Below are 26,725 nucleotides of genomic sequence, written 5' to 3' on the forward strand. Positions count from 1 at the left end.
CAAAGGATTTGGGCCGACTTAGATACTTTCTAGGGATAGAGGTGGCCTATTCTTCTCAAGGAATATCTCTATCACAGAGAAAGTATGTGTTAGACCTACTGGAAGAAACAGAAAATCTTGGAGTAAAGCCTATATCTGTGCCTATGGATCCTAGTGTGAAGCTTATTCCAGAGGAAGGAGATCTGTTGGAAGACCCTGGCAGATATAGACGACTAGTTGGCAAGCTCATATATCTTACAGTTACTCGCCCAGATATCTCCTATGCGGTTGGAGTAGTCAGTCAGTTCATGAGTGCTCCTCGTACTTCTCACTGGGCGGCAGTAGTTCAGATTCTCCGTTATTTGAAAGGAGCACCAAGGAAAGGACTACTATTCAAGAAAAATTGACATGTCAGAATAGAAGGTTATTGTGATGCAGATTGGACAGGATCTCCAGCAGATAGGAGATCAACCACTGGCTATTGTACATTTGTTGGGGGCAATCTGGTGTCTTGGAAAAGTAAAAAGCCAGAAGTTGTTTCGAAGTCAAGTGCTGAGGCAGAATATCGAGCTATGTCCTATACTAGTGGGGAGCTCCTTTGGTTACGTTCCCTCATGGCGGAGATTGGTTTTCCTTGTTCTTCTTCAGCTCAGCTTTATTGTGATAATAAAGCTGCAATTCACATAGCCACCAATCATATTTTCCATGAGAGAACCAAGCATATAGAGGTGGATTGCCACTTTATTCGTCAAAAAATTCATAAATGAGAGATACAGGTTTCTTTTACTCGATCTGTAGACCAATTAGCTAACATATTTACAAAACCCTTGCCTAAGTCAAAGTTGAATGATATTTGTAGCAAGCTAGGAATGTACAATATCTTGAGGGGGAGTGTTGGATATAGTTGGATATATGTAATAAGCCTGAGGGCATAGATGTAATTATGCTTTTCCATTATTAATAAATATATTAGTGAGGGGGAGATCATCTCTCTAACTCACTCTCTTCTCTAATTCTTTCTCTCAACACTCCCTTTATCAGCCTGTTGCCAATATGAGTTGCTCTAGGGACAATCCAAATGACAATTGAGCTGTTTCGATCAGTCCTAAATGCTGTTTGGTCATTCCAGAGACCCCGAAGCACCAAACAACACATATTTCCTATTGCCTCAGTGTGATTAGATGGATTTCTCCTACTCATAAAATGTGCTAATACATTCCTCTACCAAAGCAGATGGTAATAAGCATCTTCAAGTTTAAAAATCGTAATAATCCCCATATAATCCGTAATCACCATCTTTGGCCATGAAAATATAAAATATTGTCAACTGTCCATCCGTTTCATTCAAACCAAAGGGATAGAATATTGAATTCAACCATGTACTCTTGTATGCTCATCTCTCGTTGCTGCAACCCACAAAATTTATCATGCAATGACATCATATAATCAACCAACAGAAATTGTCTACATAATTTCTGCTTCATATGTTTCCACGTGTTGATCTTCAACTCCCCTTGCCTGGATTGTCACTCCTCTAACCGTTTCCACCATTGGAGAGCAACCCCATATAGCTTAAACTTCCTGAAGAGCAGTTTCCTCTCTTCCACCATTGATTTCCATTCAAAATAACTTTCTAAATTTGTATGCCATCTTCCATTAAAATCCGGCACCTCAATTTGCACTCCAGCATAATTTAATTCCAATGCTTGAGCCAACTTTTCTTCAAGGACTCCGCATTCAGTTGTGCACGATGCGTGGGCTCATGAAAAGGGTATTCCATCATTTCCCCGCTATCTTCCCTGTTGCGTCATAGAATATCAACGTTATCTTCTCATTGCATTTGCCTTCAGATACCTCCATTCAGGCTTTCGATCGCTCCGCTGCAAGTTTTGCAGCTCACGCATCAATCACGCTACTATTCTCCATAATTCTTGCATCTCTTCTTGCTGTGCCTGATTCACGCGAGCAACACGACCTCTACCATGCCATAAATCGATTTGGCTCTTATATCAATTTGACATCCACAAAAGTACAAATCTGGACAGATCTGATGCATGGAGAAATAAACAAGCAGAATATAGAGCAAAAGTGGGGGAGAAAATCACCAATAATGTTGTTTCTGCAGTTCAAGCAATTTCTTGGGAAGAAAACACTCCACACAAATTCCAAAGTCTATCTGTTGTCTTACGTTCACGGAAAAAGTAAAAAAAACCCTTTAAAGCATATTAACAACTAAAAACAATTATGGCCCTTAATCTCATTCTAGTATCAGCCCTACATAATTGTCTAAATGACAAAAATAAATAAACTCAGTTAAATGATAGGCCCAACCAACTCATAACTTAAGTTTAGTTAAATTATAAGGCGTAAAGTGAGTGGTCCCCAGCACTTAAAAAACCATGACCTAAAAGAAAGGCCCACAATTGAAAATAAAACCCATGAACACAATAAAACCCAATCTCCTCTTAGGAAAATAAAAAGTCATTTTTCTTCTATGTGGAACTGATGCCTGCCCCTGCATCACATTGTTTTAAAAGTTGGACTCAGACAAGAACACTGTTGAACTCGAAATTTTATAATAAAAGGATAAAAGTAAAATCCCTTGGTAAAATAAGAAGAAAGAAAAAAGAGGTGGTTACACGTCACGTTATTCCCAAAAGTAAAAGGTATAAATATGAAGTTAAAACACTTTAATATAAAAAGCAAAAAGAGAGAGAGCCGAACGAGTAAAGGAAAAGAGATTCCTAAATTTATGGAAAAGAAGTCTCACGAATGAATAAAGAGTCATCCAAAAAAAAGCAAGAAGAGAGAGAGTTGAACGAGTAAAGTAAAAGAGATTCATAAATTTATGGAAAAGAAGAAGTCTAGCGAATGAATAAAGAGCCACCCACTTTCAAAACGAGGTTATGTAACTTCCGATAAAAGAGGGAAGTCGAAATCATGGAACTAAAAGATATGGATGAGGTGGCATTCACAACGGCTCCAAAAAGAGAAAGTGGAGATCGTGAAATTAAAGATAAGGGATGAGTTGGCAGTAACCAACTAGTCTGAGGAATTTCTATAAATAGAAGAAAGATCCTTTTGAGAAGGGATCCTGATCCAATCCTGGCGAGAAAAATCTAGACAAAGGGGAACGGATCTTTTGGGCAGAGAAAAGCTACGCGAAAGGAGAAAGAGAAAAAAGAGAAGAGAGAAAGGTGAGAAAAGATTTGGCTAACAGTTTCTTTCTCTCTTTTTTCTTTCTTTCTTTTGCAGATTTTCTTCGGGGAAGAAGACCTTTCTCTTTCATGAGAAGGATATCCTTTTAGAATCTCTTCCAGAGACTTTCTAAAGGTCCCTTTAGGATCTCTTCCCAGAGACACCCTAAAGGGAGAAGATCTTTCTCTTTTGGGAGAATGATGATAAAGACCGTGGATTCCCCCCAAAAGATAAAGACAGTGGTTTCCTCAAAAGAAAGAAGAAAATCCCATTAGAATCTGTTTCCAGAGACTCTCTAAAGGTTCTTTTATGATCTCTTCTCGGAGACTCCCTAAAGGGAGGAGGCCTTTCTCCTCCAGGAGAAAGATGATAAAGATGAAGTTTCCCCAAAAGAAAGAAAACCTTTCTCCTACGGGAGAAAGAAGAAAATCCCTTTAGAATCTCTTTCGAGAGACTCTCTAAAGGTCCCTTTAGGATCTCTTCTCAGAGATTCCCTTCTAGATGTGGCCCATTACCCACTTTTCTTGGTGGTAACCATTCTAGCAATATAGCAACTATATTAATTGTAGTTTCTCTTAAGTTCGATAAGATCAAATACTCAATAATTCATTTTACAAACAAAGGGAGAGTCCACAATGACTCATTTGTCCACATGAAAGAAAATCATCACTTTGGTAGAATCTTCATTTCCAAAGACGAATGATCAACTTCCTTTCTCCCATATTCTTCTTTCACTTTTCATTTTTTTATGCTACCAGTGAAACTATCGGTTGCAAAAAAAAAGTACAAAGACGCAAAATGTCAAAATGAGAGAAATTTTTCTTTCATGCAAGACAAAATTTGCACCTAAAACATAGAACATTCTTTGTCACAATTCATCCTATTGACCAGCTAGGAACATGTAAGCTCATTTGTAGTAGTTCCCAGCTCTGACAATCACAATATTTCTTTAGTAGATGGTTCTAAATATATTGAACGTGTCTTCAAGCAGCGTGCATGCTAAGTAATATGCGTAAGTTTCTTTCGCCACCTCTCCATGTAATAATGTGTTCTCACGTCTAATTCTTCATTCAATTTTTTTTAGAATAATCAATTTAATGGGGAAAAAACAGGGGACGGGGGACAAAGTGACCAGTGCGAAGATGAACCTATGCCAGCGACAACAACAAAATCAGCACATTAAGGGGGAACCATCAGACACAATCAGAGAACAATCTGTTCCCGTTGTTCATTCAAGTTGTTATTCTCAGTTGAGCTACTCAATGGCATGTTTTTCACTTTATTGTTGTTGAACTACTCTTTTACTAGTTAAAATTCTATATACTATTATGAAATATATTTAAGCAAAATTTTAAAAAAAATATATTTACTCTTTTACTAGTTAAAACTTTAAACAACTACTTGACAATCCCTTGAATTGAGTGCGATTGAATCCTTAATCAAATCTGAGAAAACAACCAATTGCTCCAAAAGCTTAAGCCGTTGAAGAAGGCATCATTTTATCTTTTAAACTTTACCACTCCCCCTCATGCGTGGCCCCTCTTTTTAGGGATGGCCTACACGTGGTGCATGTGGCCCCTCTTTTTGGTTGGTCATTACGTGTGGATTTTCAATCAATGAGTTTTGAACCTGGGCAATTGCTCTGATACTATGTGAAAACAACCAATTGCTCCAAAAGCTTAAGCCGTTGGACAAAACGTCATTTAATCTTTCATACTTTGCCAAGATCGAAATCAGGGCTTAAGTTTCTAAATCTTGAAATATAACCAAATTAACAAGAAATGAATTCATAACAACATTTCTCAAAATAAATTCTTTAGAGATAGATCTATGATATTCAAACTTATGTATTTAGCATGTACATTATAATCTATACTTGATAGTAATATTCATATCATATAATGCAAAAAAGGTGGGTTGTCACGCACACGTCCCCACTAAAATATGTATAAATATAAACATAATCAAAATACAAAATACATCATATCACAAGCATTTTAACAAATGAAATCTATACATTATTATATGAGAAAATATGGTTTTAATAGATGCAGACCATTTCAAAAAAATAGATGCAAAACTTTACAAAATCACCAGAAAGGGAAGAAACTCTAGCTACATAGAAGATATAAAAAAAAGCAGCTGATTATCATGGGGTCAAGAACACAAACTTTTGCCCCTTTCCATCTCTTACTCTACTTTGACTGCTTTATTCCAATGGCTTTTTTTTTGTAACCCGGAATTTATCTAGGAACCCCGGGGGCGGTGCCTTAAAAATGAAGAAGAGTTACAAGAGGGGGACATGCAACCTTGCCTCTAAACCCAAAACAAAAGCGCACTACTTACAAAGAACACTTGGAATGCCCAAAGCATCACCTATTGTAGCACCCCTAGCACTCTAGATCTCGATCAAACAAACATCACATATAACAAACATCTTTACCAAGGATATCTATATAATATTATTAATTATAACATGATCTACGTATGTGGAAGTGAAAGAAATGTATAGATGAAAAAAAAACCTCCTAAAGGAAAGAAATTCTAGCTTACTTGGGAAGAAACAATATAAAACATAATTATCATATTGTCGAGAACCAGTGTTTAAAAATGCGGAAGTGGCGCAGAATGTGGCCGAAGAAAATCCTTGTCGACTCGGCGCAATGCGTACTCGGTTGACACGGTCATAATTCGGAGTTGTCAAAGGAGTTTTTACTAACTCTTTAGGGTAAAATGCAGAACGGGGCAGCAGAACGCGAAACGCAGCCACCAGTGTAAAAGGGAGTCGACTCGGGGGAGTCCACGATGACGCAAGGGAGTTATAAAACTATGTGGAGAACCCAGGATCTTTAGCCTCTTTCCGTCTTTCCCACACCTTGCAACCTTCCTTCCAATCAAAATTTTCCTAATTTTCCCACTCTCGCTCTTTAACACTCATGAAAATAAAATTAAAAAAATTAAAAGAACCAAGGTACGACGAGTGATTTTTGCATATTCCCTCCCTCTCTCTCAATTCATACCCGACAGTTTTGCCTATTTCTCTCCTCATATCACTTTCCAGCATCATTAACAAAAACCAGAAATGGAGTTTTTCTCATCTTCCATACTTTTCCATTTTTCTGAAATAAGAAGCACCTATTTTTAAATTTGAGAAAATGATGACAAAATTGAAGAACTTAATTTATAAAACCAATCTTGCAAGGCCTATATGAACAAAACAATAAACCTACACACAAGCACATTTTCCAAATAAGCGGTACTTTATTTAACCAAAATAATGGGATATTTGAATTTTCATTTTGTTTCGGTTTGTGTAATTTTCATAATAGAATTTTCTATTATCATGATATTTGTTGTGTGGCATCTATTGAATGGATTTTGTTTTTCATGTATTCGTAGGTACAATTTAAAAAAAAAAATGTTTCTTTTCTTCCCTTTCCTATGATCTTTGACACCCACAATATTAGCAGTACTGAACATTCATATTAGCATTTTGTTTTAATCATTTAGTCACATTTACCATTCAAAAAAAAAAAAACATTTAATCACATAGAATTTGACAATTGCTAAACTAAACAATGGTTCCCATCATACATATGGCCGCATATGCAAGGGAGGATGAAAGGCCACCATTTGACATGATCAGACGAACATCTTTCCATCGGGGTTCAAATCATCAGTTTACTGTAGAACCTGCAACCTCATATCTAGTTAGGTGCTAGCCACCATATAAGCAGCCCCACTCAGTGAGTTTCCATTAGAAGCATGTGTGCGGTTGTTTAATTAGCATCAACCTCATGAGTCTCTACAGCATAAGAAAAAAAAAACAGAATCCTTCAATACCTTTACATTCCCCCCTTTATCTCTCACATGAACCACACTACATTTTACTTTCACATACAGTGGAACATGTACCTAAATTATCAAAACTATGTTTATGTTCAAATGTGTGGGGTAAAATAAAGGAAATGTGTTTCTTATTAGGCAAAAGCATATCCTTCCATGGAAACAGGTTTTCCAAACATAGTGGTTCAATTTAGAGATGAGAGTGCAAAACTATGATTTGTGGACACGGACACGAGTGTCGCGGGTCGACACGGACACAGAGTGTCGGACACGGCAAACCCCCAAACTTTAGAAACTGGAACACGGCTAAAATAGAAAGTATATGTAATCATGATTTGTGGATATGGATTCGTGTTCAGTTTCGACATGGATACGAGTTGTCTAAATGAGGTAAACATAATATTCAATAAAAAACAGAATGTCACACTTGACACGGTACAAAAACATGTCCACACACCCACATTAAGTCTAACACTTCCAGCAATACAAGTAAAAGTGTCTGAAGGAGTGTCGACACGTGTGGACACACGTGTCGTGTCGGACACGGCAAGACACATGAGTCGGCAATAAAATCGAAGTGTAGGCCAAATCATAGGTGCAAAACCTGGAACAAGCCCACTTGTGGCGATTTTTGAACATTAGTTCTTATTTGAACAATTACAATAAAACATAAAGGAATAGGAGTGGGGCTGAAGGGCATAAGCAGTGAAACACCCATTTCAGAAACACATAATCTTGCATGTCACACTTACATGTTGATCAATGAGACTAAAAGCTTTTGCCAAGATACGTTTCCTCATGGAATCCATTTCAATAACTTGCTTCGCAAGCTGCAAAGAGAAGTTAGCATAAGCACATGGCGAAGTAATACTTTAGTGTATTATTCGTGCTCGGACTTCAAAATTGAGAAATGAATTTGCTACACCTTATAGTGAATGTGAAGCGAAAAAGGTCGCTGCAATGACATGAATAACGTACAAGAAATAGTAAATTTTTCACATTCAATTTACACATACAAGAGGGTTAAGTCTACAAAAGAATAAGTACCTGAGCTTTGAAGCTATCATATACAACAGCGAGAATCAAGTTTGTGAGAAAGTACACTCCCAATAGGACATAGAGGATGAAAAACAAGCAAGACCAACGAGAACTCCTGTTAATAAGCATACAAAATAACAACACCATGTAAAAGAAGTTACTAAATAAAGTAGAGAAAAGAAGTAGAATGTGGATTTTCAAATGTTTAAAGCATAAGTAGAAAGAAATAATCAACGATAATTCGTGAGGCCCAAGAAAAATAAAATACCGAGATCACGAAGAATGGTATGAAATAGAACCAGGTGTAAATTTGTGAGGATAAATGGAATTGTTCATTTACCTTGTGGTACTATAGAGATGTCCTAAAAGACTACCGAAAAAACAACATATATCCATGTATCATGTGAGATATAGAAATGCCCTTAGAAAGTGAAGTGGGCAATGAGTTATATTCTACCTGAAGGACATGGGCAGGTAGGACACTTGTCTTGCTTATGTGGATGACATAATTATAATCGGTAGGAGACAATAATGAAATTCCAAGGCTTAAAAGCAGCTCGAAACAAAAAATTTTACCCGGAATAAATCTAGGAACCCGGCATGGCACCTTTGATTTTATTGATGCATGAAAAGAATTACAAGAGGAAGAAATTCCACCTTGCCACAAAACCCAAAAGGAAACACTACCTACTTACAAATGATGATTGGAATACCCAAAGCATAACATTTAATAGCACCCCTAACACTAGTAGGAAGATCCTTCCATTGACTAAATGCACTATTGCCTTTCCTATGGGGCAATCAAAGGTGTTGTAGAAGTTCCCATAACCCCAGAGAAGGTAAATCCATGGGAAACAAAATAACGAACATAACGAATCCAACAATCAAAAAACTGAAATGGGAAACAACCATATCAGAAATATTTGGAAGCAGAACACCAAACGGAAGCTTGGGGGGTATCAAACTCTAAGAACTATATTACCAATACAACCCAAATGGCATGAAATTAGATTCAAATGAATTTATAGTATTGGTCAACACTTTTATGTCTATAAAACATATCAAAAACATTTTAAATTTCTACATCAAACTGAATACATTTAGTTGGTTTCTTTTAAACTTTTTGAAGAAAATCTCACCAAACCACTATTAGATGAGCTCAAAAGATCAACGAAAAATTGCCAAAAATCCTAATACGAAAAAACTATTTCGAGGTACCTTTCCCGCGGTTAAAGAGGACACCATTCATACAGACAACTCATTAGTTATTTAATTGTGTGCTGAAGAAAATGCCATTTATGACAATCAAACACCTATTTTCTTCGCAAAAAAATCACTCTCTTTCTCTTTCTCAAAATATTAATATGGTATCAAGCATTGTCAAAATGTTTTATCACATATTGAACTAGTTTCATAGTTTACAATGAATAATGTGCCCCGTAAATAATCTATAACAATAAAAACAAAAATTGCTCAGTTTACATCACAAAACAAGAACAATAGTATCAGAAATATAGTGAAGTCAGATAAATTTCAAAGTGAAGACTTAACAAAACAAAATTCTAGGAAATAGAGGTTTCTCCATTTCAACAAATAATTGATGGAACAAACTTCTACAAATGAAAAGGGAAAGAAACTAAATATCCAAAAACACTTGTGCAAATTCCCACTTACTTGTACGCAGGAATCCACACATCGGGGTTGTTGGACGTGGTGAAAAGGACAAACATTTGATACAATGTAGCACCATAAGAGGTAAATATTGTCTTTCCCTGTTGGGTATCTTCAAATGTGACATACGCTAACCAGCTAGAGAATAAAATGAATAAGAACCCAAGAGCCTACAACCCATGAAAAGCAAACAGCACCAAGCAAATTAAAACAAAGCTATTGAGAGGGGAAAAAATCATTGCATAACAAAGTAACAATAAATGAATTAGTTACCAAGACATTAAGGTACATTCCCACCATACCACCCAATGTGATGATACATGCTCGTAGCTCCCTGATGCCAAAGATAAAATATATCAACCCTATGAAAACATTTTCATATTACAATAAAGCTCTCGTTGTTACAAAATTCCAGATCTTGTGGGGTGGAAGTTTTCCAACTCATATTCAACTAATTTGAATGTGTCAAAATCAACCAAAACCAAAATACTAAACAACACAATATGAACAAGAATTTTATGACCCAGTGAATTCTATTTGTGTTAACCAAAGTTTGGGATAGAAAAAGCATGCATTCAAGCCGTAAAGTTCATGGCAAAACATGCTTTTGTGCTAAGAGTTCAGCATATAGAAAGCAAATATTATTTATGTTAAAGTATAAAAGATTAAATAAAGCCATCTCCAAGGCTTAAGCTGTTGGAGTAATTGGTTGTTTCACATGGTATCAGAGCAAAGGTCATGGGTTCAAAACTCTTTGATATTAAAAATCCACATGTAATGGCCAACTCAAAAAGAGGGCCCATGTGCCACGTGTAGGTCAATCCTAAAAAAAGGGGCCACACGTGAGGGGGAGTGTTAAAGTATAAAAGATTAAATTACACCAACTCCAACGGCTTAAGCTTCTGGAGTAATTGCCCGTTTAACATGTTATAAGAGCAAAGGCCCTGGGCTTAAGCTTCTGGAGTAATTTGTCGTTTAACATGGTATCAGAGCAAAGGTCCTGGGTTCAAAACTCCTTGATATTAAAAATCCACATGTAATGGCCAACCCAAAAGAGGGGTCACATGTGCCACGAGTAGGCCAGCCCTAAAAAGAGGGGCCACACATGAGGGGGAGTGTTAAAAGTATAAAAGATTAAATAACGTTATTTCCAACGGCTTAAGCTTTTGGAGTAATTGGTTGTTTCACAATTTAAACAAGATAGCATGACATATTTACACAACATACAGAGGCAAGGAATGATACAGAAAGAATTGAGGTACCAAACGATTTAAAACTGCACAAGAAAGCAAGTCCAGAAAAATAGGTCTTGGTTCTGTCCTCCATCGAGTGCCCTTAGGGCACTTGTTAAGCATCATTTAATGGTCCTCAGAAACATGAATTTACACATACTTCGATGAAAAAAATCTCAACAAAAGATTACATTGGGAAAATAAATCCTGATTGAGCCTCCTTTAACACTTCTTCAAACAATTACTCCTCTACAATTATTATGAATTTAAGTTATCCATTCTGTTCCGTTCCGGCCGGAACAGACCGGATTCTGGAACGGAAGGGGTGTATTTTCCGTTCCGGTCCGGATTCTGGTCATATCTGCCAGTTCCAGTCGGAATTCCGGGCGGGAAGCCCTATTCCGGGCGGAATGGTCTAGAAAGGCAGAAAATTTCAAAAAGATTACCAAAATGCCATTAAGGCCATTAGAGAGTGTATTTTACATATTTGCCCTCGTTTTATGACCGTTTTATAGTTGTTGGGAGGGCATTTTTCATCTTTTTCAAAAAAAATTTTAAAAAACTACAGAAATTCATTTATGGCTGTTGGGGAGTGTATTTTACACATTTGCCCTCATTTTGTGACCATTTTATAGTTGTTAGGAGGGCATTTTCAATTTTTTGCAAAAAAATTGAAAAAAAAAAAGAAATCCCAAAAATTACAGAAATGCCATTATAGCTGTTGGGGACTATTTTTTACACTTCTACCCTCATTTTATGACCGTTTTATAGCTGTTGGAAGGGCATTTTGCATCATTTTTCACCCCAAAAGCAATAAATAGCCCTCTAACCATTGTTTTTTCACAACTCATTTCCTCTTCAAATCTTCTCCGACAACTACAATTCTTTTATCTCCTACACTACATACAACTACATCTACTTCTCCTACAACTACAAAGATCATCTCAAAGGCTTTTATTATTCCAATTCCTCTACAAGCTCAAGAAGATCAAAGGCTTTTTTTATCTCCTACAACAACAAGCTCTACTATACTAAAGACAATGGGCTTCTCTTCTACAACCTAAGGCTTCTTCAACTTATTCTCCTGAAGGCTTCTACTATCTCTCCTCCAAAAGGTGTAAGGAAAGTAAAAGCTTTATTTGATTTAATTTTCTTTCATTCCTTATTCTCTTTCTCTTCATTTCAACTTCAAATATGAGTTCTTCTGGAGCCTCATCTATTGGTTCCGCACCCGCTAGATCGTACGACCCGGCATGGGCTTATGGCCTAGTGATTCCGGGTCAACGAAACTGTGTTAAATGCACCTTTTGTGAAAAAGTCATAAAGGGTGGAGGTATAACCCGGTTTAAAGAACATCTAGCAGGTGTTCCTGGCGATGTAGCGGCATGTAAAAAAGTCAATGCCGATGTAAAATGGAGAATTGGGCAAATGTTAGGCGAAATGAGAAAAGAAAACGCTAGGAAAAGTGTAACAAGGGCAGAGGTGGGTAGTTTTAATGCCACACCAGAATAAGAAGATGTGGAGGATTAGGGGGAGGGGGATGAGGACGAACCGATGGGACTACCTCAGCCTAGGAATAAGGGGAAAGCAGTTGTTGTAGAATCGAGTGGGGCAAAGAGGAAAAAGAAGGGTCTTGTAGGGGGGTTGAGAGATTTCTTCGCACCACGAACAACCCCTGGATCCCAGCCAAGCATTAAGAGTGTTTTGGCAGCAAAAAAAACACTTGATCAGGCAAATATGGCAGTTGGCATGCTTTGCTATGATGCCAACCCGCCTTTCAATGTTGCTAATTCACCATATTGGCAGCCAATGTTTGATGTCATAAATGCCGTAGGCTCAGGTTATAAGGCGCCTTCTTTTCACGATTTACGGGGGAGAATTGAAGAAAACTGTAGAAGAAGTAAACAATTACCTAGGGGAAGTTAAGAATTCAAGGAAAACTAGTGGCTGTAGCATTATGGCCGATGGATGGACAGACACCAAACAACGTGTCTTAATTAACTTTTTGGTGTACTGTCCTAAAGGAGTAGTTTTCCTTAAATCTATTAATGCATCTGGCGTAGTGAAGAATGCTGAGGCATTGTTTGCAATTTTTGATGAGATTGTTTTGTAGGTAGATCCGAAAAATGTGGTGCAGTTTATAACTAATGGTGAGCCAAGTTATAAAGCTGCTGGGAAGAAGTTAGAAATCAAATATGCCACATTCTTCTAGCCTCCGTGTGCAGCCCATTGTTTAGACTTGATTTTAGAGCACTTGGGCAAACCGGATGTGTTTCCTCTCATAGGAAGCACAATTGACAGGGCTCGAAAGGTTACGAGGTTTATCTACAACCACGCAACTCTATTGAACTTGATGAGACAGAAATTCACGGGTGGGAGGGACTTGTGTCTTCCTGCGTGGACCAGATTTGCTACCAATTTCATTAGTATACAAAGTCTGGTGCTTCATAGGAAAGCCCTACAACAGATGTTCATGTCTGATGAGTATGCTGCTATTAGGTATATTCGACATGAATTGAGTGAAGAGATAGTGATTACAGTGTTGGATAAACAATTTTGGGACAACTGCAAGCATATTCTAAACATCAGCGAGCCATTGGTGAGGGTGCTGCGTTTGGTAGACCGGCAAGACAAACTGGCAATGGGTTACATATATGAGGCCATGAATAGGGCCAAAGAAAACATCAAGGCTAGGCTAAAGAACAAGAAGTCAGATTATGCTCCCATCTGGAGGATTATTGACCAAAGATGGGACAAACAGCTTCACAGTCCCCTCCATGCAGCGGGATACTTTCTTAACCCTGCTCTCTTTTTCAGTCCTACTTTCTCCAAGCATCATGAAGTCACCCGAAGTTTGATTGAATGTATTAATCGCCTAGTACCTGATGAAGTTACGAAGGACACCATCACTAGCCAGAATGAGAGCTATCGAGAGTCTACCGATATGTTTGCAATGACGATGGCAATCCGCAACCGAAGCAGATTGGGACCAGGTATATTGGTTTGTTCATTTAATTAAGTATATTTTATTTAAAATTTTCACAAGTAAATGCTTAACTATTGTTTACTTTACGGTTGCATGGTGGAACCAGTTTGGAAATGACGTCCCGGACTTACAGAGTTTCGCCGTCAGAATTCTCAACCAAACCTGTAGTGCTACTAGATGTTAAAGGAACTGGAGCACTTTCGAGCACATCCACTCGGCAAGAAGAAACAGGTTAGAGCACCAAAGGTTGAATGACTTGGTATTTATCCATTACAACCTCAAGTTTCGAGAAAGATATGCTACTTAATTGAATTGGAATTAATCTTCTTATATTTCACCTCTTAAGTTTAAATTTTAAGTATTACTTAATCATTTGTGTTGGACATTCTTTTCAGGGACTTAAACAGGAGATCTTCTACCACTAGCGACCCACTGAGTATAGATCACCTAGATGTTATGATGGATTGGGTTGCGGAAGATGAAGATGTTATTCTGACGCCAGACGACATTGGATGGGAAAATATTGAAGCGCCTTCTAGAGTTGATGCGGCCGACGACGACGACGCAAACCTTAAGGACACTCCTCCAAGAGGTGGTGGTGACGGCGATGATGAGGGCTACCAGTCGGTTGAATATGATGATCCTCTACCAAATTCACCACCATCTTGATTTAGATTTAGAGATTATATGAGATGTGGTTGGCACTATGTATTTGGCTTTTTTTTTCTTCTATGTTCTTCTACTGCTTTATGTCTTAGTTGTATTAAACTTTGGTTTTTAAGTAATAAAGATGTCTTTTAGTTCATTTAAGTGTTTCTTATATTTTTCTAACAATTTCTAATTTTTTTGAATTTTTTCATATTTTTTACTATTTTTTTCGACCGGAACGGAAAGTTTTGACCAGAACACCGAAACGTTCCGTTCAGGTAGCCAAAACGGAACGGCAACCGGAACGGAATTTATAACTTAGTTATCAATACAAAAGAAAGAACAAGGAGGGCCATAGAAAGTGATGAACTGGGCAATGAAGTATCTGCTAGATCTGAAAGAATTTCTATCCACTGTTTTTAAGTGAAACTTCTAGGTAATAGGAATGGAGAATGGCAATGTGACCAAGATAAAGGAAATATATGTCAGGTGCAACATGAAGCATCATCTATTGCATTGCCCTCTATGGAGAGATAACATAAAACAAGCTCAAATTTTGCAAAAGAAGCAAGCCATCTCAAAAGCATTGCAAAGAGGTCAAGAGTTATTTCCGCAGCAGCTAATAACTTAAATTTTATGGGTAATCTTGACGCCATTGCACTTACCAACATCCAAGCTTCACGGGCAAAAGAACATGATACATAGTAACATCTATTTCTGATGTGATCAATAAAAAATTATCTATCAATTCTAGAATATATTACATGTCGTAAGGTCAAAACAGACTAATAGAGGCATTTAATTAACTACTACATCAGGATTCAGGACCTTTACTGGTATTGCTAATACAACGCAGCCTAAGACAAAGGTCTTGAAAGATAGCCTTAAGCTGGCGTCCACCTCGAGTTGTCAAAGGTGACTGCGTCAACAACAGCCAGTGATGTCAAAGTTACCCAATCTTATGCTTAATTAGAGTTCGGCCAAGATGTTTGAATTAATATCTGTTAACCCTTTTTGGAAAAAAAAACTCAACATCCATAGGGGTTCCAATCATCTCGTAAATAGATTCATGGATGTTTGGACAAATCTACAATCTTTTTAGCACTAGCGCAATCTTCCTCCAGAACGTCCTCATGCATTTTCTCACCTTTTTTTCTTGGAGGGTGCACTAGGTTTCATTAAATATATTTCTCAGCTGATAAAGGAAAATTAAAACTTGATGAACAGATAAACTTGGAAGAGTGCAACTTATTCGGAAATCTAACAACGTGCAACTGTTGAACCACCAAATAACTTAACCAACAACATAGAGCGAATTTCAATTTGTTGGAGCACATACTGATTAAAGAAACATTTACGCAAATGAATCCTGCATATAGTTGAAATTCCACTACAATGAGGTTGTAAAGTCAAGAATTGTACCAATGATTTAACAGAAGTAAGCTGGATACCATACCTGATGTTTATAACAAAAAAGGCGACACGAATATATGGAGCAATTCTGAAAGGAAGAGAATAAATGGACACAGGAGACAAATAGAGAACATAAACTAATAAATCGCAGCCCAAAAGTAACAGAAATGCAACCTGCAAAAGCAAAAAAAAATAGAGTGTTTACAGTGGTGACTTTCTATTTAATCAACTATTCCACATTGAGATGTGTATGGTAAAAAACAACATAATCATATTATGTGATCAGAAGATTGACTCAGAAACCAAGTGTCCTGAAAATCTTCCCTTTATAATGAACAGGACATGTAAATTTGCTTTCCATATGTGATCTTTGTAAACTGATTCATTGTACTTATCAGCCACCACCATACATAGCATGTCATAAATATTATTGTCTGGTCTCAACACTATTTCAATGGGCATAGATTGCATAATCCTTCATTAATTGTAAGAGAAGAAGAAAGAGTCATCCAAGGTCAAAAGATTAAATTTGATTAATTCATCAAAGAGTATTGTCTGAAGAAACAGTTCAAAAAGAAGAATACTGTTTAAGAAATACATGTTTGTTGTGTTACATGTTCTGTACAAATACAAAGGCAATGCACCAAAAGTGAGCTGTTTAGCATCTATAACTGGGACAGAAGGATTTGATAATTATTAGGACGGCTTTTACACATCTGTCCCTAGAATGCATAAGATGATCATACTTCATGTGAACTTACCAATTGATTTCATTTTTATACAAATTATGCACTGTATTTTCAGTAAACCTAGAAAGATTTCAAATGAAACTATTAAGATATTAAGTGGACGTAGAAGTGACTGCCCAGAAGAGATGGACGGATCAGTATTAGAAGAACCTACAATTAGAATGTGGGGATTTAGAGTGCTCAAGGGTTATAGTGATCACACTACAACCAGAGTGTTGGTTTTTGTTCTTGTGGAGAAGGGTTACAGATCCAAGGAGAAGTGAAGGTTCTTTCCTGATAAAAGCATTAAAGTACGAGGAAGTTTCCCTAAGTCTCTGCCCCCTATGTTGTAAGTGGTAAGAAAAGGATTCCCTAACGCGTGATACAATGATTGATTCATGAATCTCCTAATGGGGGATCCGAAAATCTGCAGTGAAAATTGAGACTAGTTCTAAAGAAGAAAAATAATACGAAATTTAATTTGCATATTTGTAAAGGAAGGCTCATAGAAAACCAAGTACATTAAGATGCTGACAGCGATTCATGAATCTGTAGAGACAATCCATAGAGATCAACTCTCACATAGATGAAGTTTCCAAACTTACAGTGGGGATCAAGAATGTTGCCAAGACTCAAGAATCTAGATCCTGGGAATAATCTCTAAAACCAGTTACCAATAGATGCAACAGACGAGAACATAGCCTGCTTCAAAATGCATGATTACATATAGTGATTAGAGATTTCTTCTTAGCCTAAAGGAGTTTGGGTCGGAGTCTTCAAATAAATGTATCATGAACTACTCAAGGGTAAGTAAATTTTAATTATGTTTCTTTGGCGCAAGGTTAGCAGCCCAACATGAATAGTTTCAGATCACGTGTTCTTGTATATTAGGGTGTAATTATTCTGAAAATCACAGTATCACAGGTGACCAACAGATATCTCTCTGTAAGTGACCCACAGCCCCTAACTTCTGCCAATATCTTGTAAGTTGTGTAAGTTTCAGCATACTTAGTAGTTAGTACATCTATTGCTGTGGTTAATTATGTCTTTCTTGGCTAGACGGTCGTCAGCGACATTGTATAGATTATTACATATCACTCTGTTCACATATGTAAAGAATCCAACCCATTCTGCAATTAGATCTCTCCACAAGTGACCACAGCCCCCAACTTCTGTGAATATCTAGTAACTTGTGTTAGTGTCATTAATCAAATTCTTACTTCATCTATTGCTCTGCTTTAGAAGATCATCCAAATCCAGCATAGGTTTACTTACATAACCTATCGAACCAAGTATGATAATTATGAGTCAAACTGAACTTGCCACAAGAAAACAACTTCAAAGATAGCACAAATCTTCTATAGGTAACATACACTTGAATAACTCATGCAGAATGCTGGGGCATTCCATCATTAGAGATTATATACTAAATCTGAATCTTTCTTTTGTCATTTGTTTTTTCTCATGGAAATTTTTTATTGGAAAACATTTCCCATGGAGCATTTTTATTGGAAATTTGCTCCAGATAAACTGTTTTTCAAAATTAAAAATGTTTCATGTTTTCAAGGAATACTGTAAACCTACTCGACCTTGGATTTTTTTTCATGCAATATTATTTTCCATGGAGTTTTTATACCTCATGCATAGCATGGGTGGGGCCCACCATTTTACACCTCATGTTTTGAGGCTTTGGGGCCCACCATTTTACACCTCATTTTTATAGTGGGGCCCAACATTTTGCAACTAATGTCTTGATCGGGTGGGGCCCATCATTTTACGCCCATGCATAGAATGAGCCAAGAATGCTAGTTGACATTTATAATATTCAATGAATCCCTCACTGTTGTGTTTGTAGTAAGGGTACACGGACATTGTCTAATGTCTTGTTTTCAATTCCCACGGGATTGGTGTCAAACATTTATATTATTCAAGAAGTGCTTCTTAATGGTAAATGTTAATTTACGAACTTCTCCAAAAGCTTAAGCTGTTGGAGAAAGGCGTAATTTATCTTTTATACTTTAACACCCCCACACGTGTGGCCTACTTGGCAAACACGTGGCACATGTGGTCCCACTTTGGGCCAATCATCGCATGTGGATTTTTGCTATCAGGGAGGTTTGAACTCGAGACCTTTGGCTTTGATACCATGTTAACTTACTAACTTCTCCAAAAGCTTAAGCTGTTGGAGAAAGGCATTATTTATCTTTTATACTTTAACAGTAAATATGTATGTGGTTACAAGACATGAATAAGAAAGAAGCTTCAAGGCAAAGATCAGGAATAATCTACCTTTAATATGTTCAAAGGGTTCTTCCAATAGAGACGGAAGCCTTCATATGCTACTGGAAAGAATGTACATACGACGAGTATGGACAAAGTTACTCCCTGCAGAAATTTAATGAAGCCATGAGTAAAGTTAATGAAAAATTGAGATAAAGCACACCAATAGTCAGCGCCTAAAGTTTGGGAGTTTGGAAGAACTACTCTAAATATGCATCTACTGCTAGCATGGCAGTGGTGACTCCACATCTTTTCATAATTTAAAATTTGTAATAAATATGGACCATAAGACTAGATGAGGGAGGGTAACGAGAATCTTGATTAGAGGAAGGAAATGGAGGCCATCACTAGTTATTTATAATCTCTTATCACAACACATTTCATCCCTTGTCCTATGGGTTCTCATCTTTAATATATAGATAATACTATTGTCATGGTTGACGTTTCGAAAGACCAAGCTGGAGCCATAAACCTCCGTTCATTTCTCCATCCCTGACAAAATGGTATTGTGTGAGTGCGATGGTGGTGTTGGCGGCGGCTCTAGGGGTATTTCTCTTCTCCAGTGGCCTCAGGAATGTAGATCCTTTTCCTTTTAAATCTGGTTGTTGATTCTATAAAGCACAATTTAGAAAAGCCAATTAATTAGAACTATTATCGAATTTAGAGGTTTCTCCAAGTGCTCCTATGGCTTCTCATCAGCAGTTTCTAGATGATATTATTGTCATGGTTGAGTCTTCTAAAGACCAAGCTAGATCCGCAAACCTCCTTTTGGCCTTTGTGGAGGACACAGTGGCCAGAGAATTGTCAGGATTAAGTCTATCCGATGCGGGACTAACATTTGTAATGCTCCAATCTAATTGACGGTTACCATCTTGGGAGTAGAGACTTCCTCTCTTCCTGTGAATTACTCGTGTCTTCTCTAAAGGAGTGAGTTCTCAACGTGAGACACAGATTTGATCCAAATTTCAAAAGAAGAAGAAGAAGAAACTCTAAAGCATATTTTTTATCTATTGTAATTGGCCTACTCAAATATGGGTTTATCTCTCTGGTTTTATTAACCAATCCAACAGATAGAGAGTTTGATGACGAGTGGATCCTTGAGAAAGAAGACCCTCTTCTTCTTCTTGTTCCTAGTTGGATGGATGACAGTGCCACACTGTTTGAAGTCATTGCTATTCATTTCAGTCCATTCCCGTTGGTTCAACTCATGTGCCACTTTGACCACCGTCACAATTGGTTGGGACTTGGGAGTAATCTCAACCTAAGAGGAGAAAGAGGGCTCCAGAAAGTGAGTTTACTTTCTTGTTTCATAGAATATACTCTAGTTCTACTTTTAATTCATAATAAGTAACTATTGTGTGCATCGATGCAAGAAAAGCAAAAGGTAAAGTTGTAGTGCATCCTCGTCATGTGAGCATAAAGTAGGAAGAGTATGATGATGAGGATGGGTATGATGAGGACATTCACTAGGCAGATGAAGTGGATATAGACGATGAGATTGAGGACAAGGACATAGATTGTTGACTGAGTTTTTTTTTTTTTTTTTGAATGGCTAGATTGTTGATGAGTGTGATTCTTATTTTATATACATTTTCATTTGTGTCTTCGAATTTGTGAGTTGTGACTTACTGGCTTGTCACTTTGTGTATTTGGGTTTTTGATATGGGGATGTAACGTAAACTCCTTGTCAATCTCTCCACTTTGTAGTTTGTATTATTTGGCTGGTAACTTCATGATGATAGTTGGATTGGATGATGGGGTTGATACTTTATTTTGTCAATGCGTAGATGGGGTTGCCTGATGATATTTGATTAGAAATGCAGAAAATGATTTCACTAGATTTTGTAGCAACTTTCTTCTTTTTTGCTTAATTTTTTAATTTATTATTAAAAAATCAGAAAATTCATTAGGCTTATGCATCCGCATCTGAGAACACATGGAGCATACAGCCTATGGAGCAGAAACCATACAAACGACATTTTTTCTGAGTGACGTCAATTTTATTAAAGAAAAGCATATAACAAGCTGATCAAGGTCATCAGGTACAACAGAGACAGCCAAAAAAGAACAGAGAGCCTTTAGGCACGAAGCTAAAGCCTGAAGAAAAACAAAAAACTGAAACAAAACTCATAAGAGCCAGTTAAGCAGAATAGGTGTCTCCCTCGAGGCCCCTGCTAGAGCGAGTTGTCTCCCTTAAGGCCCATGCACAGATATTTTAACCATACAAAAGACATTCCAATTCTGTAAATTTTTACTAGACCTCAAAACTCCTATCCAAGCTTGACTAACAAATTTAAACTAGTTTCCCAACCTAAAAAATTAATAAAAGAATAACCTGTTATATATCATACATTCCAACTTAAGCAAAGTAATATGTCCAAAAAAAAACTATATCACAACCTGTCAAGATTCATATCTAGAAACCCCTACAACATATTGAAAGATTTCCATAATTCAAGACAATGTATAAGCCAAAAAGGTTAAAGGAATTAGACCATCATGGGCCCTCTAATGACTTCACCATTGAAAATTCATCATAATTTTCATCACTGTACTTTGACCCACATTTTGAGCCTGATACTACAAAATATTGTGTAGTTACATAACTGCTTGGCATAGATCCATTCAAAAAATTGGTCCTCATAGATCCTGAAAAGATATCCAAGAAAGGTAGAGCTTGCCCAAAACGGATATGAAGATGAACAGTATGCCTCTGGAAGGATTGTCAATCAATTTGAAGGGAACCTGTAGTCTGATTGCACCACAAACAGAATGGCAGGTCTGCACTAAAAGTAGATACAAAATCTACAGTCTAAGGAGTTCTTAAGAATACTTGATACCTTTGCAATGCTTATGTCAGCAGTTCAATTGTGCTTAACTCGACAAAGCCAAATTGGATTGCATACCCAATCCAACAAAATCAAATTTTGATTTCTAAGAAGAAATTACCTAAAAATAGTTAATAAAAAAAGATAGAAGCATTGAATTCCTCTCTGGAGGCCAACCATGGCACAGCAGTGCATTATGTCACAGAATAACTCCATATCAATAGTAATTTTACAAATAAAGAGAACGAGTACGAAATTCATATCCTATGTGACTGTTACTGATCACTACTCAGTTCCACACAAATTCCTCAGCAAATGAATAACTTTAAAAAATAGTAAAGGCTGAATTTGATAAATCATAAACATTATTTAAACGAATTTTGTCATTCCTATGAGTCTGGTAATTTTTATCAGCAACTACACTAACCTCATATACAAGGGACTGACCACTGGTTAAGTAAGGCAATTGCCCAAGGAAAAAATACTCTCTGTTCTGGCAAGAATATGGAGTGTACCTCGCACACCACAAAGGCTTCTGCAAAGTAAAAAGAAACTGATTTAGTCATATTGAGCTAGTTAGAAAAACTAAAACATCACAAGCAGACGGAATTGACGATGCAAGAAACAGAAAATAAATAATGAGACGGATATAAGAACTCAAATGCATGTATGAGACGTTCCAATAGTAAAGATGGTAGACAATTCCCGTGAATTTTTTTCGCTTTGACCTAAACCAGCTCACAGATGACAAAGACAACAATACCAATGAATGAAAACCTCAACTTACCTCAATAAAATTCAATATTACTAAGGCGAAAAGATTAAGTGACCACAGCAAATCAAATTGAATATAGATAAAATAGAACTTTGCTGCCCTTTCAAAATTTGATTCATCAAGGACTTGCTCGGGTAACCCAATACCATCTTCCGCCTGAAAAAGACATTCTCAGCGAGATTAGTCAATATTCTCTCATTAGTCATATGAACTAAGGCAGCAAGTTTCAACACATGTTACTTTAGGAGTACCGATGGATACTGCTGTCTCACTTCTTCACTATATTGTCAGTTGAATCAATAGAATGAGTTAAATGGAACATGAGAACACTGGAGATGCGATTCAAAACTAACCAAGAACTATAACATTGCAAACATACTTTTTGACCAAGCATGTATAACTATCAATCAACCAAACACCAAACCATTTTTAATATTATTATGAGAATTTCTTCACAGAATAAAAAAAAAAATATTATTATTATTATTATTATATATATATAATGAGGAAAGTGTTTCTAGTCCGGCCGACTAGAGATCATTCTCTAGTCCGCCACCCAAAAACACATGGGTCCCACATATTTGGGTGATCTAAAGCATTCATTTGATAGGCCTCATCATAGATAGGATGTCCACAAAAATTCAGCTTCATAGGATCTTCTTAACCCTTCGATTTGTGGAGTTAAAAAATGGACAGATTTGGGTGATGCAAAGCCGTCCATTTTAAGCTCCACAAATCATAGGGTTGGGATGATCCTATGAAGCTAATTTCTTGTGGACACCGTCTCTATGTCAGGGCCCATCAAATGAATGCTTTGCATCACCCAAATATGTGGGACCCATGTGTTTTTGGGTGGCGGACTAGAGAATGATCTCTAGTCGGCCGGACTAGAAACACTTTTCTTATATATATATATATATATATATAACACCAAAACAATTCATCCACACGCAAGCTTTTTTTTTTCTAATAAGCAACAAAGATTTTACTAAAAATATAGAGCAAACTATAAAAGGGCGAATTTACGATTCAAAATATACTCAACTCAACTAAGCCTTTGTCCGAAACTAGTTGGGGTAGGCTAATGAATCCTTGAATCCTGTAGAAAATTTTCATTAAGAAGGTGTGTGGGCATCAAAAAAATATTTGTCCAAATCAAATTACAAAATCACCCCCATTTTCTTAAGTAGGTCCGAAATTTGCTGTCGACAAGGTGAAAGGATCTACCCGGCTAAAATTGATTAAGTCTACTCCTGACACTAGTTGGGTTCGTCTACATGGATCATTTTCTTCCATTCTATCCTATCCAAGGGCATGTTCTCTGTTATGTTCCTAGCCCTCAAGTCTTTCCTCACTCAACTCAACAAAGCCTTTGTCCCAAACTGGTTGGGGTCGACTAAATGAATCATTTAGAAAAACTTCATGAAGAAGGTAAAAGGAATCTACCCGGGTCTAATCCTGGTTCTAGTTGGGTTCTTCTACGTGTATCATTTTCTTCCGTTCTATCCTATCCAAGGTCATATTCTCTATTATGTTCCTAGCTATCAAGTCTTTCCTCACTGTTTCTACCCAAGTTGTTTTCGGTCTGCCCCTACCTCTTTTTACTCCATCAATTTGGCACCAGTCGCCTCTTCTCACCGGAGCATCCAAAGGCCTGCGTTCGATATGTCCAAATCATCTTAAGCGGTGCTCTCTCATCTTCTCCTCAATTGGTGCCACCCCCACCTTTTTACGAATGTCTTCATTTTTAATTCTATCTAACCTTGTGTGGCCACACATCCATCTAAGCATTCGCATCTCCGCTACACTAATCTTATGCACATGCTGCTTCTTGGTGGCCCAACATTCTGAGCCGTACAACATGGCTGGCCTCACAGTTGTCTTATAAAAAAATTCCTTCAACTTGGTAGGGATTTTAAGGTCGCACGGAACTCCTGAGGCAAGCTTCCACTTCAACCAACATGCTCTTATTCTATGGTTAAGATCCTCTTCAATCACTCCTTCCTTAGCAAGTCTTTCCTCATTGTTTCTACAAAATGTATAGAGAGCAAATTACAAAATGAGGCAGAGTTGTCCGATACTTGAAAGTTGAAACTAATCTAGATAACCTTCTCTCACTAAAGTATCCACCGTTTCATTTGTTTCCCCTCAATAAATGTGAATAGGATGTGCCACTACCACAATCTCAAATCTAACAATTCATCAACAATGTGAGCCATCCTCCATGAACCTAGACTTTGACAACTAAGCAATAACATTTGACGCGCACCCACCGCCCAAAACCTACCTGTTAGCTAATTTTACTGTATCATGCAATAATGTGGCCTCCCTAAATTATATGGAAAAGTTATAGAATTTTTGTTCTTGTTGTCCGGCCCTTCATTTGGGCCTTGCAAATGACCTGGAAAAAAAAATCGCTAAATAGTAACTGCCAAACATCATCATTACCCACGTAGTGTGACTTGAGGCCCACCAGATGGACAATAAAGATGATGCAGAATCTCATGTTGTTTTCTATCTGATGCTAGCTTTCCATCTGTTGGAACCATCTGGTGGTGTCAGAAAGTCATTGTGAATAGATCATTTGACCCTCTGACTAACAAAGAGTACCCTCTGACTAACAAAGAGTCTGGAAATTCCAATGCAATCAGTCCGGGGTGTCAGGGAGGCCAGTTAAAACTGTTTAATTACTTTAATATACCGTGCAATATGCTCAAAGATAGCAAATAGAAGCCAAAATCACAGAACACACTCATGCTGAAAAATGCGATACTTTAGAAACTTCACAGTTTCTATTGAACAATTCTACATCTCTACCCCGGTGTTTATTTTCTATCAAATCCAAAGTCAAGATTCCTAAGCCCAAAACCTCAACCCGGATGTGTCTAAAGCATTGAAGTTGAATGATTACAACTAATCATGCATCTCCAAATCCTAACATTTCTCAGCTAAACAATATAAAGCCTTCTCAAGTGTGAATCATATAGTCGAAGATAAGACTTCAAAAACTAACATATCTTGCCGAAATCAAATTACTTATAGTAGACATCATCCGATCTTATTAAAGCCACTACCGAATTCGCAAAAATCATTGCTAAGATAAAATAAATATGTTTAAAGAAATTAATCTGCCTCTAGGTAGCATCAATATATTCTCGATTTTAATAGGCAATTCAATACAAATTGCAGACAAAAGGTTATAGAAGAAGCTAAAAATTTCGACCTAAAACGGATTGAAATCTCAAAGGAAACTTACCAGATCGACTAGCGCTGCAGCCTTCTGATAAGGACCTCCATAAGAAATGGCGTCGGACCTTTTCTGAAACTTCTTCTGCCTATCATGCCTGGTGCGGCAATTGCTGCTTTCTTCCAAAATCAATGGAGTTTCCATTTTTCTCTGTTTCCCTCTCCTTTCCAAAAACTAGGGTTTATCTATCTCTCCCTCCCCCCAACTATGAGGAATCAAAAATGTTTTTCAAAGCGTTACGAGGAAGTCACATGCCAGGAAGAGAATTGTAGAAGAAGGAAACTAAGACGCGTCGGATGAGTGGTTTTGAAATGCCCTTGATTTTATTAAAATATACGATAATGCCATTTAGATTGAGAGAGAGAGAGAGAGAGAGGGATGGGATGTCAAATCGATGAATAAAGAAGGCAAAACAAATGAGTATGACAATATCTGTATGGATAGGAGGTTGAGTCAAGTGAATTTAATTAAATCGGTTAGTACAATTACAAATTTGCCCTCATGTCATCTTTGTTAAAGGTTCTTGTCCGCGATAAAACTTGGGTATTAGTCAAATAAAAACATAGCCTAACAATAAACTTCCTAAGTTGGGATAAGTGACTAATCAATGACACGGACGTGGCCTACCCCGAACCAAATATAAAGTGAATTTTTATACGATGTGTGGCCCTATAGTACAGTTTTTTCAAAAAGTAATGTACGCACCACATCGTAGGATGATGATCCGAACCGTTCCTTTGTTGGGCCGCAGCGTAAATAGGTTGTGCCCCATAAATCATTTCCATGGGATGATCTTAACCCTCCAATCTATAGAGGTTTCGATAAAATGTAGTCACTAATGATCGAAGGGTTTGGA

At 37.2% G+C, this 26,725-nt stretch overlaps 1 protein-coding gene across 2 annotated transcripts in view; it reads right to left on the reverse strand.

Moving 5' to 3' along the window:
* The window catches only part of TPC1 (two-pore channel 1), a 78,283-nt gene extending 52,128 nt beyond the window's left edge, over positions 1-26,155 (reverse strand). Inside the window, exons 1-9 of one of the 2 annotated variants that reach the window (XM_077373641.1) lie at positions 25,879-26,155; positions 22,635-22,778; positions 22,275-22,382; positions 19,029-19,124; positions 16,055-16,185; positions 10,006-10,066; positions 9,736-9,902; positions 8,071-8,176; positions 7,776-7,853 (exon numbers count right to left, since the gene is read on the reverse strand). In XM_077373641.1, the coding sequence (XP_077229756.1) occupies positions 7,776-7,853; positions 8,071-8,176; positions 9,736-9,902; positions 10,006-10,066; positions 16,055-16,185; positions 19,029-19,124; positions 22,275-22,382; positions 22,635-22,778; positions 25,879-26,013 (1,026 nt within the window). In that variant the 5' untranslated portion in view covers positions 26,014-26,155. The remainder of the gene's footprint in view (positions 1-7,775; positions 7,854-8,070; positions 8,177-9,735; positions 9,903-10,005; positions 10,067-16,054; positions 16,186-19,028; positions 19,125-22,274; positions 22,383-22,634; positions 22,779-25,878) is intronic. The other variant, XM_077373639.1, reaches the window with a different exon arrangement.
* Between the last annotated feature and the right edge of the window lie 570 nt (positions 26,156-26,725).

This window comes from Tasmannia lanceolata, unplaced genomic scaffold, assembly GCF_043159265.1.
Source record: "Tasmannia lanceolata isolate RefF3 unplaced genomic scaffold, GAP_Taslan_0.1 ptg000037l, whole genome shotgun sequence".
NCBI classification, from domain to species: domain Eukaryota; kingdom Viridiplantae; phylum Streptophyta; class Magnoliopsida; order Canellales; family Winteraceae; genus Tasmannia; species Tasmannia lanceolata.